Raw genomic sequence first — 12,898 nt, 5'->3', positions numbered from 1 at the left:
TCCCTCTCCCTCTCCCTCTCCCTCTCCCTCTCCCTCTCCCTCTCCCTCTCCCTCTCCCTCTCCCTCTCCCTCTCCCTCTCCCTCTCCCTCTCCCTCTCCCTCTCCCTCCCTCTTTCAGCAGGTTCTTATGTAGCTAGACTGGAGTTCAGTGTGCTATATAGATGAGACTAGCTTTTAACTCCTGATCCTATTGCTTCCATCACCTAAATGTTAGGATTGCAGATATTTACCACTACATCAGACTTTGGGCTTTGTTCTTGATAATGAAAACCTTAAGGATATATCACCTCCACTTTGTTCTTTGCATTTGACTCCAAGAGCCTCAAAACCATAGGTGATAATTAGCCAGCACTGTGTTTATAATAATCATCACCTTTTAGAAACTACATTAGATCTATTAAATACTTCCAACATAACCCCAGCATGTTTGATTTCCTCAGTAAATGGCTAAATAAAATTGAACAATATTTGTCTATAGTGTAAGTGCTTATTGCATTCCTAACTTGAGATTTGACAGAAATCTGAAGTCAAAACCATACAAAATCAGCTGACTAATGATTTAATTTTTTATCAGTTCTGGATAATTTATAAAAAATATTATGGAAGTATGAACTTATAGATCATTGCATAAAGCTAAAATTTAACCAAAACAATGAATTTTGAGGCATCATTGAAAGTGATAACTCAAACAAAATTATGATTTTATCCCATAAGGTTGAGTAGTTCAAATTTCAGTTTTTAATTTATTCAATTTTAAATATTAAGACATAAATGATGGATTTGATTGTGGAACTTCATCCATACTTCATTTTTGCAAATTTTCTTCTTCCATTGTTCAACTCCATTCTCCAGCACCCCTCCTGCTGTCCTATAACACCCCTCCTGCTGATCCCTTAAATAATATGCAATTGCCTGTGTTAACATACTTTGAATCTTTGCTTCTCAGAACATTCTCTAATAGCAGTCCTAAAGGAGTTTCTGGTGATAATTGAGGAACACTTTAATTCATGGCTGAGGAGAAAAAAAAAATTCCCCCTTTCAGCCTTGATATATGTGTCTATTTAATCTCTCTGGATCAAAATAAATATAATTTTTAACCATTTTAATTAGGAAATAGTTTCATCACATTTTACTTCATTTGGATTAGGAGTGGGTACTGGAGAATAAATCTAGAGCTTTCTGTATAATACCAATGAAGTGCTTTACTATTGAGTTATGTCCCTACCCATCCCTTGAATTTTTGTAAGATTTCTGTTGCTATTAATAGTATAAGTAAGGATAGCAATTAAATCTCATAATTCAATTCTTTAAAGTGTAAGTGCAGTTAGTATTATTGACACAATAAACAGAATCTATTTGACTACAGGGATCTGAGTTACTTTATTGGAGGACAGTATTCAATTAGTTCCCAAGAAAGCTGAGTTAGAGGTAGAGAGACAGGAGTACAAGAGGTTTATTGGGGTGAAATTTGGGGATTACTGCTTTTGTGGGAGGAACCAGTTGGAGACTTGTATGTCAGCACTCAGCCAGCCCATGGACTTCTGGAAGCTGGAATGGTCCTTCACAGTCAAACTGAGAGAAGGGAATGGGCACCTCAATCACTGACTGTCAATTACCTCTTAGGAGAGGCAGGGTATTGACAGAGGGATGTATCTGCTGCTGAGTATAATTGCCCAGAGAAGGTTTTATCTGTGAGATAGGGTACCAATTACTGGTTCTAAAGTGCATTTGTTAGGGAGTAAGAGAAGTACCATGATATCTATGATAGGCATATATTAATAGTCATCCAGCTTTTATTGAGTGTCGTTGCTGGGATAGTCATCTAATACAGTCATATTATGAACAACATTTAATTTTCTATAATATCAAATATGGTGTTAATTTTTTAGAAGCAAAGTATTGATCAAGAGGTTGGTTATCTCTTACTTAGTAGCTCACAGGCTACAGAGTTTTGAAAGCAGAGAGAGCCAAAGATAGGATAACATTTGTCCTAGGAAAAAGGGGAGGACTGGGAGAGTTCATTAATGCTGAATAGGTGGTAAGTTACATTTATTTAGCATAACTATAACTGACCATTCAAATGTGGCTTTCTTCTCCAGCTTCATACTTGCCCGGAAAGCTGAACGATTTGCTAAACTACATAAAGACATAAGGTAAACAATTTATACCTGAAAATCAATAATGGTTACCTATATATTCTGTTTGTTGCACCAATAATAGTAGAATAGCATCAAGCAAAACACAATATTTTACAAATATTCTTATCCTTAAAAACCAATTTTTTAAAAAGTATTTTGTGATAGTCTTCTTGGTCAAGTCAATGTCTATGTACATATATTAATTTAATTTTACATATTTCTGTTTATTTTATGTGGTTAAGAGGTAGGGTTTTCCTAGAATGCTTACTTATATAGAGGCCCTGGGGCTTAATCACTTTTCTTAAGCACCCACACTTCTGCCTCTGAATACTTACTTCACTAATAGGATCACTGTGGTGATAAATTTCTAATAAGGAAAAAAAAACTTGGTGTGTATGTATGAATGTATGTGTGTGTGTGTGTGTGTGTGTAGGCTCATGCACACCATAACACATGAATAGAAAATGGAGAACAATTCTGTCTCATCAGTTTTTTTCTACCTTAAAATGGGTTTCAGGAATTGAATTCAAGTCATCAGGACTGTATAGCAAGTACCTTACCATTCAAATCATAGCTGCTAACATGTGACAAAGTCAAGAGTAGTAGCAGATAACACATACTTCTTTTCCTTTTTCATTATACCACACTAAGCCTGACATTTTCTTTTGGATTTTCTGCCTTTCCTTTCTATTAATAATAAAATAAATAGCAGACTGGAGGTGGACATTTGATTATGATTCCACACACTGGCTGAACTCTAAAGTTCTTATAAGACAAAACCTTTACTGAAAATTTCAGTGAAAAGACCAGTGGTTTTCAAAACTGACTTTGTCTAAATCTCACAAAAGGTATTTAGAAAGTCTATTTTCTTGAAGCTTATAGAATATGATTCAATGGGTCTGAAGTAGAGACTGAGGATTTATACTTTTGAACACCTGCTCAGGTGATTATGATGAATAGAGGGATTTTTATGTTATATCTATACATAATGATTTGCATGGTACTCCTTTTGGCTATAATTTTAAATATATTCCTTCAAATTTTGAACCAAAGTAATCTAAATGCATCGCTCTGAGTTGAGAGTGTATCTCAGTGGTAAAGCACATGTTTTGCCTGTGTAAAGTACAGTGTTCAATCCCTGTCACTCATACAAAAAAGTTTTTAATTTTTTTAGTATAACATCATTGCCTTCTATATATCTTCTAAAAGTTTTAATTTTATTGAGAGAAAGGGAATGGAAAGATAGTTTTCTGGCTTACTTGTGAAAAATTTGTCTTTGACTCATTTAATAATATGAAATGCAGTAAATCACATATTTTATTATGTTTTTATTATTTATGATTAAAAGTGAAATACACTGAAGGCTAATTTTTGAGTTTAGCTCTACTTTAGTAAAGATTTTATTATATGTCCAGAAAATCAGTTAAATATATTAAGCATTTTAGGATACTGATTGGCATTTATCTTAGAGTATTTATTGCTATGATGAGACACCATGACCAAAAAGCAACTTGGGGAAAAAAGGGTTATTTGGCATACATACACTCCATAACACTGTTCATCAAAGGAAGCCAGGACAGTAACTCAAGTAGGGTAGGACTCTAGAGGCAGGAACTGATGCAGAAGCCATGGAGAGTGTGGCTTACTGGCTTGCTCCCCATGGCTTGCTCCTCATTGCTTGCTCAGCTTTCTTTCTTAGAGAACCCTGGACCACTAGCCCAAGAGCGGCACCACCCACCATGGTGTGGGTCCTTCCCCATTGATCACTAATTGAGAAAATGCCTTACAGCTGGATCTCATGGAGGCATTTCACCAGCTGAGGCTCTTTCCTCTCTGATGATTCTAGCTTGGGTCAAGTTGACACAGAACCAGCCACTACAGAAATATTCTTACTTGTCTTGGCAATACTCTTAATTGACTACAAATGACTGAATTACTGCTCAGAATATTTTGTAATGCGATAGCCTGCCATATTTTTTGTGGCACAGAAAAGAAAATGTCATACTGGACTGAGCATAAAATTTGACTCAACACATATCGAGCATCTACTATAGACAAAATGCTCAGAATAGTAAACGTTTACCTTCCCATTACTTAAATGAATGATAGTGAAGGAATCTGCAGATCACTGAGCTTTGGCTTCATCTTTTCAGTGGAAAATTTAGATTAGGCAGAGAAAACAGGTAAGCAGTAGTCTTGAAACTCCTTCCTGTATGTTAGAGCTTTTAATCATGCATTTTCCAACTGTCCTAGAATTAACATATCCACTTTATATTATGTGACATCGTTCATGAGTGACAGTTGTCTTCTTTAAAGTCTTGCATAGCAATAGATAACTGATAATCTCACCTCTTCTTGACTTAATTTTTTGTACTTATGTGATAGTTCTAAGAGTGATAGCAATAGTGTATGCATGACAATAGCAAGAGTGATAAGCTTACAATTTCTTTTACACTATTTAGAGAAAGTGGACTTACATTTTAAAAATATTTTCTAGTGAAACTGGTGATATAAACATATATTTTTATTTTTTATTACTACTGAGCTTGATTGTTGCACCTACATATACACTCACATGTGTATACTTTTAACCATTTGTCTCATCTGGTCTTAATGCTTGTTTTATGGATTTGAATAACATCTTTTATCTCATTTTCTTAAAAATTGTATTGATTGTTCATTAGCCTTTAACAAATATTTCAGAGCCATTTTCACATATTTAATCTATAGAAAAACCAAAAAAAGAGTGAATGTAAATAGTATATATTCAAAAATTGAGATAGGCTCATTAATTTGGAAGATGGGTAATTTAAATTTTTCACCAGGAATGGTTGTGAGTTTAACCTGTATTTTCTTTCAAGAAGAGATGAGCCAGGCATGGTAAAATATAATAATTCCAGTGCTCAGGAGGATGAGGCAAGGAAATCATAAGTTTGAAACCACTCTCATCTGCATAGCAGTTCCAGGCTATACATAGTGATACCTTGTCTATTTTAAAAGGAAAATCTGTTGGTCTCTCATCAAATTACCATGTTGAGGCATATGATATTAATCAGCATACAGAAATCCACTAAATCATATAAGGTGAGTCCAGAGATAGACTATTGTTTTATAGTTAGAGTGTGCCATTAAATTTCATTTTTCTTTAAAGAAGAATGGAATGCCTTTATTATATTATATGTCCATCAATTATGACTTCTTTAACATATTTTTATTCTTCTCTCTAGGAAGAGGAAAATCTGTGAGCTGTATGCCAAAGTTCTGGGATCTCAAGAAGCTTTATCTGTAAGAACTCTCAGTCTCTAACAGGCTTTTTTCTGTTGTCTTAAATTGGTAAATTAAAACAAGTTCTGGTTTTGTGGAAGTCTTAAGCAGAGAATAGAAAGGGGTGTGCTTATTTAGAGGATTACTTTCAGAAATCCAAAGGCATTAAAAACTAGTGTTCGGTACATGGAACTTGTGATATGCCATTACTTTGGGATTTTTAAGTGCTCACTAGATAATAGTCATTCAACTGTGCTGAGAGACTTGGAGCCACAGTCATTATGTCATGTATCACTTGAGATTGGTCTGCAGAACAGAGATCCCATGCTTTTGACATTATCAAGTGATACTATAAAACACAGCCCCAGGTATGTCATCATGCATTGGCAAAGGCACCATGATATATATTTGACACACCAGACTTAATCTTTGCCCAGGCCAAAGGCATGCTAGTTTATTTACCCACAAGGAGACTCTCAATTCATGTCTCATTTGGTACTCCCTAGGTTTTTATATTGCTTCTGAGAGCAGTTAGTTAGAACAAATGTTTCTGAAGAGCCCACCCAATAGCTGAGGATGTTTTCTGTGGATTATTGTTTGAACTGTGCAAATAATAAACATTTAGAATGTGGTAGGGAAGACTTGGAAAACTCTCATGTTCACCAGGGGCCACTTTCATCTTAATTGTTTCCTTTAAGGAATATCTTTTATTATGTACTTTTCCAGTTTAATGAAGGTATTCTGAAAATATGCTTTGTGCTTCTCTTCTTGTTGTTCCCCCCAACTCTACCCTTGTGTAATACCTGTGTAAACTGGAAAAGAGTCCATTGTCTTACATACTCCAGAGTCTTGGGGAAAACCTTTCCAGAAACTGATTGTTAGTAGGGTTTCCTAAAGACTTAGCTCTAATCTTTAGAATCTGTACAAATGAGAGTATCCTTTTTTTTCATTTTCTTTCTTTTCTTTTCATATTTTTAATTGGGTATTTATTTCATTTACATTTCCAATGCTATCCCAAAAGTCCCCCACACGCTCCCCCACCCACTCCCCTACGCACCCACTCCCATTTCTTGGCCCTGGCTTTCCCCTGTACTGAGGCATATAAAGTTTGCACGACCAATGGGCCTCTCTTTCCACTGATGGCTGACTAGGCCATCTTCTGATTCATATGCAGCTAGAGACAAGAGCTCCAGGGTGGGGGTGGGGGTATTGGTTAGTTAATATTGTTGTTCCACTTATAGGATTGCAGATCCCTTCAGCTCCTTGAGTACTTTCCTGTATTAGGATATTTCTTGACTCCCTTAAGAAAGAGGCTGAAAAAAATCAGTGTCTTTAATGTACAATGTCCATTTTTTTTCATGTAATATCTAGGATCAATCTTGTGGGCACTGGGCATATTAGGAAAGTGCTGTACCACACAGCTTCATCTCCAGACTGGCTTCTTCCCTTTTACTCCCCTCTTATTCCTCCCTCTTTTCCATTCCTTTCTCCATTTCTTATTTATTTTCATTTTACTGGGGCTCAGACTCAGGGACTGACACATACATATCACTGAGTTCCATCCCCACTTTATGCTTTAAATATAAACTTTTTACTAATAAAATATATATGAGCCTTCACTGTTAACAGGTAACAGTTCCATTTTTATTTTCTTTTGGAATTTTCTCCCCATTGAACTACAGCCAGTCCATTATGAAGAGAAGAACTGGTGTGAGGAGCAGTACTCCGGGGGCTGCTACACAGCCTACTTCCCTCCTGGTATCATGACCCAGTATGGAAGGTACTACCTAATCACTCCACCAACTCATCCAGGGCTGGCACACATTCAGACAATCTACATTAATTAAGAACCATGCAAATAGGCATTGTTATTCATTGTAATCCCCAGAAAAATAGCCTGTAACTGGGTAGGTGTCCCCAGGAAAACGGATGTCAACACAAAGAGTGGTATCAGTGTACTAGGTAAGATTGAAGTTGTCAGCAGCATTTATGAGATGAGGACAACTTTGAGAAGCTTTTTGAGCTTACCTCAACATTTAGTCTCACAGGACTACCCTATACTCTAGTATTAGTATACCCAGAGGGACACTGTCTGCATGTGTCCAATACACATGTCTTGTCAACAGAGGAGCATCAGATATTTCTCTTAAGAGGGAAGATTTCTCAGTGTCTACAGCTGAGGTACAAAGAGATGAGATCTACATGGCCTGGGAGTCTACCTCTACTTAGAAACCTTGTTTCACATATATTATTACTTTGTCTTACAGGCATAGGATATAGTATCCCACTTGCTCAGTATCAAGAGATAGAACACAGAAAAAAGCCTAAAATGATAACATTCTACCAGGCATTTACAGTTCCTTCATAATTCTCCCCACCTGGATATAGTTATTACTGAGGGTTGGGGGACAAAGTGACTTTTTCAGCAAATAGTATATTATGTGGTCACATCGCAACTTCATGAAGTTTCTAGAGGACCAAATCTAGAATGTAAGCATCAGGTTACATCTGTTCATAGAGAAAGAAGCAGCACTTGTTTACCTGTACTTTCAAGAGCTTGTTGTTTACCTTTTTCTTCCTTAACAGAATCAAACATCTATTGTTAGTAATAACAAAACTGAACAATGGATCTAGTTCCGGAGTCTCAGTACAGGTCTAGATGATATAAATAGAATCAATGAGGAAAGGAGGCACAAGAGTCTTGAATTGGAAAAAGGAATGCCAGTGGGTTGAGATGAAGGCTTTGGGCTGGGACAGTTTAGAGGAGCCACAGGAGTGGCAAAGATAACACCAAGAAGATTAAGGTAGAGAGTTACCCATTGAGTCTATCTCTTCTTTGGTCCTGTATATCAGAATTTTCTTATAGAAAGAACCTATTTGCTCACCCTTAGCTAGTCCCCATAAATGTTCAGAGAAATTTACACATTACATTATATTATTTCAGGACTACTTACTTCATAGACTTCCTGGGATCTCTCTTCTGCCAGAAATGACAGTGTCTATATCTTCCCCCTTGCCATTACAATCTCTTTTGATGTCCTAAAAAAAAATGCTTCATGGCCCAAATCTGTGGATGTGTATTATCTTGAATAGAAGGCAATATAATGAATACAATGGGCTATAAATAGGGAATATAACTGTGAGATGTTAACTAAGGAGTTGAATTCATGTTCTCATAGGCTGACTAGCTGGCTGAAAATAGGTCAGCATCCTCTTTAGTGATGAATAAACTTAGTCTGCTTCCCCCGGGTTCAGATCCTTGTGCATGGGTCCAGGAAACAAAGAACTGCATTTTACTTTGGGATGAGACACTGACATTTCCTTCTTGATTAGTTTCCCTTCCCTTTGTGGAGTAAACGAAAGTGGGGAGTGATTGGATAGTTTCGCCTCAGCACCTTCCCATGTAACTATGTGATCTCTTTTTTTCCTTAAAGGGTGATTCGGCAGCCAGTAGGCAGGATTTACTTTGCAGGCACAGAGACAGCAACACAGTGGAGTGGCTACATGGAAGGTGCAGTTGAAGCTGGAGAACGAGCAGCTAGAGAGGTAAGGAAGGAAACTAAGGTGTACTCCTTTTTCAGTTGTAATTTCATCATGGGCAGCAGTACTGGGAATTGAACTGAAGTTGTCATGCATGAGAGGTATGGGTTATTCCAGTGAGCTATATAGCTCCAGCCCTATAGAAACATTTTTGTCATCTCATCTTTCTGATTCTTTATTTTATCTTTACAGAAAGATAAAATATACAGAAAGAAACTAGATATTTGGGCTATTTCATTGACACAATTGTGCACATATGTGGAATACACAAATATTTTGATGCCTGTGTGTAGTATACCATGGTCAAATCAAGAAAATTATCATCTCCTTCACATCAGATATCTATCATTTCTTTGAAATATTCAAATCCTTTCTTCTAGCTCTTTGGAATTACATAGTAAATTGTGATTATTTTTAGTAACCCATTCTATTGCTATAGAATGTTAGAATTTATTCCTCCCAATGAATTATATTTTGATATTTATTATCCAGTCCCAGTAGCCTTACTCTCTGGTACATTTATTAGCTTCTGGTACCCTCTGTTGTTTTCTCCATTCCTATAGAATCCACTTACTTGCCTTCTGCATATAATGGATAGCATGTACTATTTGTCTTTCTAAGCATGGCAGATTTCATTGATGGTTGTGTTGTCCTCTAAACTCATCCATGTTGTCACATTGACAGGATTTCATTCTTATTTAAAACTGAATAATGTTCCATTGTATATGAATAACAAAATTTCTTTATCCATTCATGCATCTATTTCTTGATACTGATAGTCTATGTATGCATTTCTTTGCCACCCACCTGTGGGTTCACCAATGTTTAATATGATTTTGAATCTGTTAACAGTATATAATGTCACAGTATAATGCTGTAATAATTTTCTTTCAGGTCTTGAATGCTTTAGGAAAAGTTGCCAAGAAGGATATATGGGTTCAAGAGCCTGAGTCCAAGGTAAGTTTGGTTACTCCATATCTACAGATCAACTATAGCACATAAAAATTGCACTGTCCTTCATTTAGCCTCTGTTTTTACTATAGATGCAACTGTCTTAGCATTGAAATACATACTACTACAGATAGGCTTTGTTTCTTTTAACTATAGCAAGAATTTCTATTAATGATCTCTGTTCATCTATTTAGGATGTTCCAGCCCTTGAAATTACCCACACCTTCTTAGAGAGGAACCTGCCTTCCGTGCCTGGTCTGCTCAAGATCACTGGTTTTTCCACATCTGTGGCTCTTCTCTGCTTTGTATTGTACAAGTTTAAACAGCCCCAGTCCTGAAGTTTTTACCCACAGGCCTCCTGCTTGATCATCCTTAGCACAATGAGCATGTAAAGGAAAGTGAGGATGAATTACAGCCTGTGTTTTGGGCAATTTAAGTGCACTTGATTTAACCCTCATCAGTTTAATTTCAGTCTTTGTAAAGTGGTAACAGTCCAAAGAATCACCTAACTAATTTCCATAAGAATGAGTTTCATCCTGTTTGTTAGACTAATTTGTGTTGGTTGATAGAATAAAATGCTGAGTGCTTAATTTCAAAAAGTTAAGTGCTTATGAGGAATAATTTCTGGATTCTGTTTTTTTTTCTTTTGCCTTTAATGCAAAACAGCTAATGGTTTCAGAAATAAAATACTTGACTTACTGTGACTTTTGTGTAGCATCCAAGGTGTACAGAGGAAAATAGTGGCTGAAATGTTCCCTAGGTATCCTCACTGATTACTAGTTCCATGTGACACACACTACAATAGGCGATTTCTTTTCTGGACTGTATCTAGACAAGCATTGCTCCTTGTCAGTAACATTCTGTGCTGATTTAAGGAAAGTAGCATTATTTTAATGTGGTCTATGGCTGTCTGATCATAGAATTAGATCTCTAAGCCTACCTGTGTCTTCAAAATGGTTAAATATTTGTCTTGGTTGATAGTATACCATTTTCTCTCAAGTGCCAAAGGACATATGAAATTTTCTCTGTTGTTATTTGTTGTTACAGTCAAACACAGAATGAAATTAGGGCTCTGTGTGATAACATGACCTGTTTTAATTATTAGGTTTTATAACAGACATTAAAGTGAATGATTTTATATATCTGTACTGGGTTCTCTATCTTAGTAGAGTTGTGGGTCCAGAATGGTGCCTGTCTTTTTTTCTTTCCCATCTGAAATCCTGTCAATTAAAAAAAATTCCAAAGGTTTCAACCACAAAGCACTTTTTAAAAAAAATGTAAGTATAGTTTTTATTTAAGGAGAATTATATCAGCATATGCTGGCCAACCCAAGTTTATTATACTAGCTTTATCCAAAATGTAAATTTAAGCCTCTAGATGCTGATGTGCGGACTTACGGCCTTTAAAGTTTTGCCCAGTCTAAGAACAAAGATCTAGATTTCCTACCTTACTCTATCTTATAATTCAAAAGCATTTTAACTAACTGAAAAGATTCAGTGATGTCTTAGATGTTCTCTAGTCCATAAGGAGTTGCCTCAATTCATATCAAACTGTAGTGAGAACTCTCAGCACTAATCTGCTCCAGTTGTGTGTATTAACTTAGTCCTGACTCATCTTGAAATGATTTAAAGGAGTGGATAGGCAAGAGGTCTAAAAGTATTCAGATTGTTAACATTAAACTGTTGAATATTGAAAACCCCCTGAGTTTGCAGTTTACTCTGCTTTTTAGAAAACCAATTGATGTATCTTAATGATATCAACCCGGTTAAGTTACAGTTTGGGTACTAAAATGATTTCCAGTACAGCCCATGTGTTTAGACATGTAACGGGAATTAAGAAACACTATACATGAGGCTGTCTATCACAAAGTTAACATTGCTCTTTACTTTGCAACAGAGAAACAAAAATCATTTCAAGAGATTGATAATCCCCTTCATAGATCTGATGGCCAGTTGGCCTTTCTCCATAGTTAGGATGAGAATTGGTTTTTAAAAAGTACATCTTTTTGTCATAGCTGTTAAATATGATCTCATATTACACTGAAAAAAATTAAACTTTACTGAAGGACTGTGAACTATGTTTTGTTTAATGGTTGTAAACTTGGTACCTAATGTTCCATGTCTAAATAAAGTTGGCCACAGAGCTACATATGGGCATATGCATATGTATATGATTTGCCACTGAAGTAAGATATTGTCTGTGTGGTACTGAGTTTTGTTGTTGTTCTTAATAAAATGTGATGCCATCCTTCATTCAGATAGGCTTCTCTGATTTGGCTAATAGTTTATCAAAAGTTTCAAGTGTCTTCTTATTGCCAGAAGTCTATAGAGGATGAACTTTTAAAAAGCACCTAATAATGAAACTCCAAATTCTTAACACTTGGTTTGATCTTCATGTAATGAAGGTTGACTGGGAGTAGATCAAATGCTATAATACTATAGTAGGCCTGACTGGGCCATAGGTGTGGATTTTGACAAGTTTTCTCACCTAACTACCTTACAATGCCTTGGGAAAATCATTTGGTTTCTCTGCCTCAATTTACTCATGTGTGGAAAGACAGTCCTGTGCTTGATATCTTCTATGTGATTAATGTATTCTGTTGCTAGCATTATTTCTTATCACTTTTTGGATTTCCTAGGAATAGACCGAGATGCTGTAAGTTTGCTAGAGACAGCATCCTAAAGAGGATGAGGAAGGTAAGTTTGTGCAGAGGACAGTCAGTGTGCAATGCAGTTGCAACTGAAAACTCAGCACATTCGAATGGGAAGGTAGTAAGGTTGTTAAGACTTCCCTTCACCCCCTATCAAGGCAAGATCTAGGTTTTAGTCCTTCTATCAGATACTCTATGGAAGGGAGTGTGATTACAGACAAGACAGGTCCAGAAACAATTCATAATCAGAGCCTACAACTGCAATTCTCAAGTCCTAATGAGAAATTGGGATCAGCCTGTCTTCCCAGCAGCTGGGGATCCAGTATGCAGGATGTCATTTTCTGCAAGACAATCT

At 36.3% G+C, this 12,898-nt stretch overlaps 1 protein-coding gene across 1 annotated transcript in view; it reads left to right on the top strand.

Annotated features, from left to right (window-relative positions):
* The window catches only part of LOC110286552 (amine oxidase [flavin-containing] A), a 67,313-nt gene extending 55,164 nt beyond the window's left edge, over nt 1-12,149 (top strand). Inside the window, exons 10-15 of the mRNA XM_021152962.3 lie at nt 2,100-2,153; nt 5,366-5,423; nt 7,085-7,182; nt 8,837-8,948; nt 9,837-9,899; nt 10,088-12,149. Of these exons, the coding sequence (XP_021008621.3) occupies nt 2,100-2,153; nt 5,366-5,423; nt 7,085-7,182; nt 8,837-8,948; nt 9,837-9,899; nt 10,088-10,231 (529 nt within the window). The 3' untranslated portion in view covers nt 10,232-12,149. The remainder of the gene's footprint in view (nt 1-2,099; nt 2,154-5,365; nt 5,424-7,084; nt 7,183-8,836; nt 8,949-9,836; nt 9,900-10,087) is intronic.
* The last annotated feature ends 749 nt before the right edge of the window (nt 12,150-12,898 follow it).

Source organism: Mus caroli, unplaced genomic scaffold (genome assembly GCF_978045245.1).
Source record: "Mus caroli unplaced genomic scaffold, Mus_caroli_1 scaffold_5, whole genome shotgun sequence".
NCBI classification, from domain to species: Eukaryota; Metazoa; Chordata; class Mammalia; order Rodentia; family Muridae; genus Mus; species Mus caroli.
This window is presented reverse-complemented; position numbering and strand designations above follow the sequence as displayed.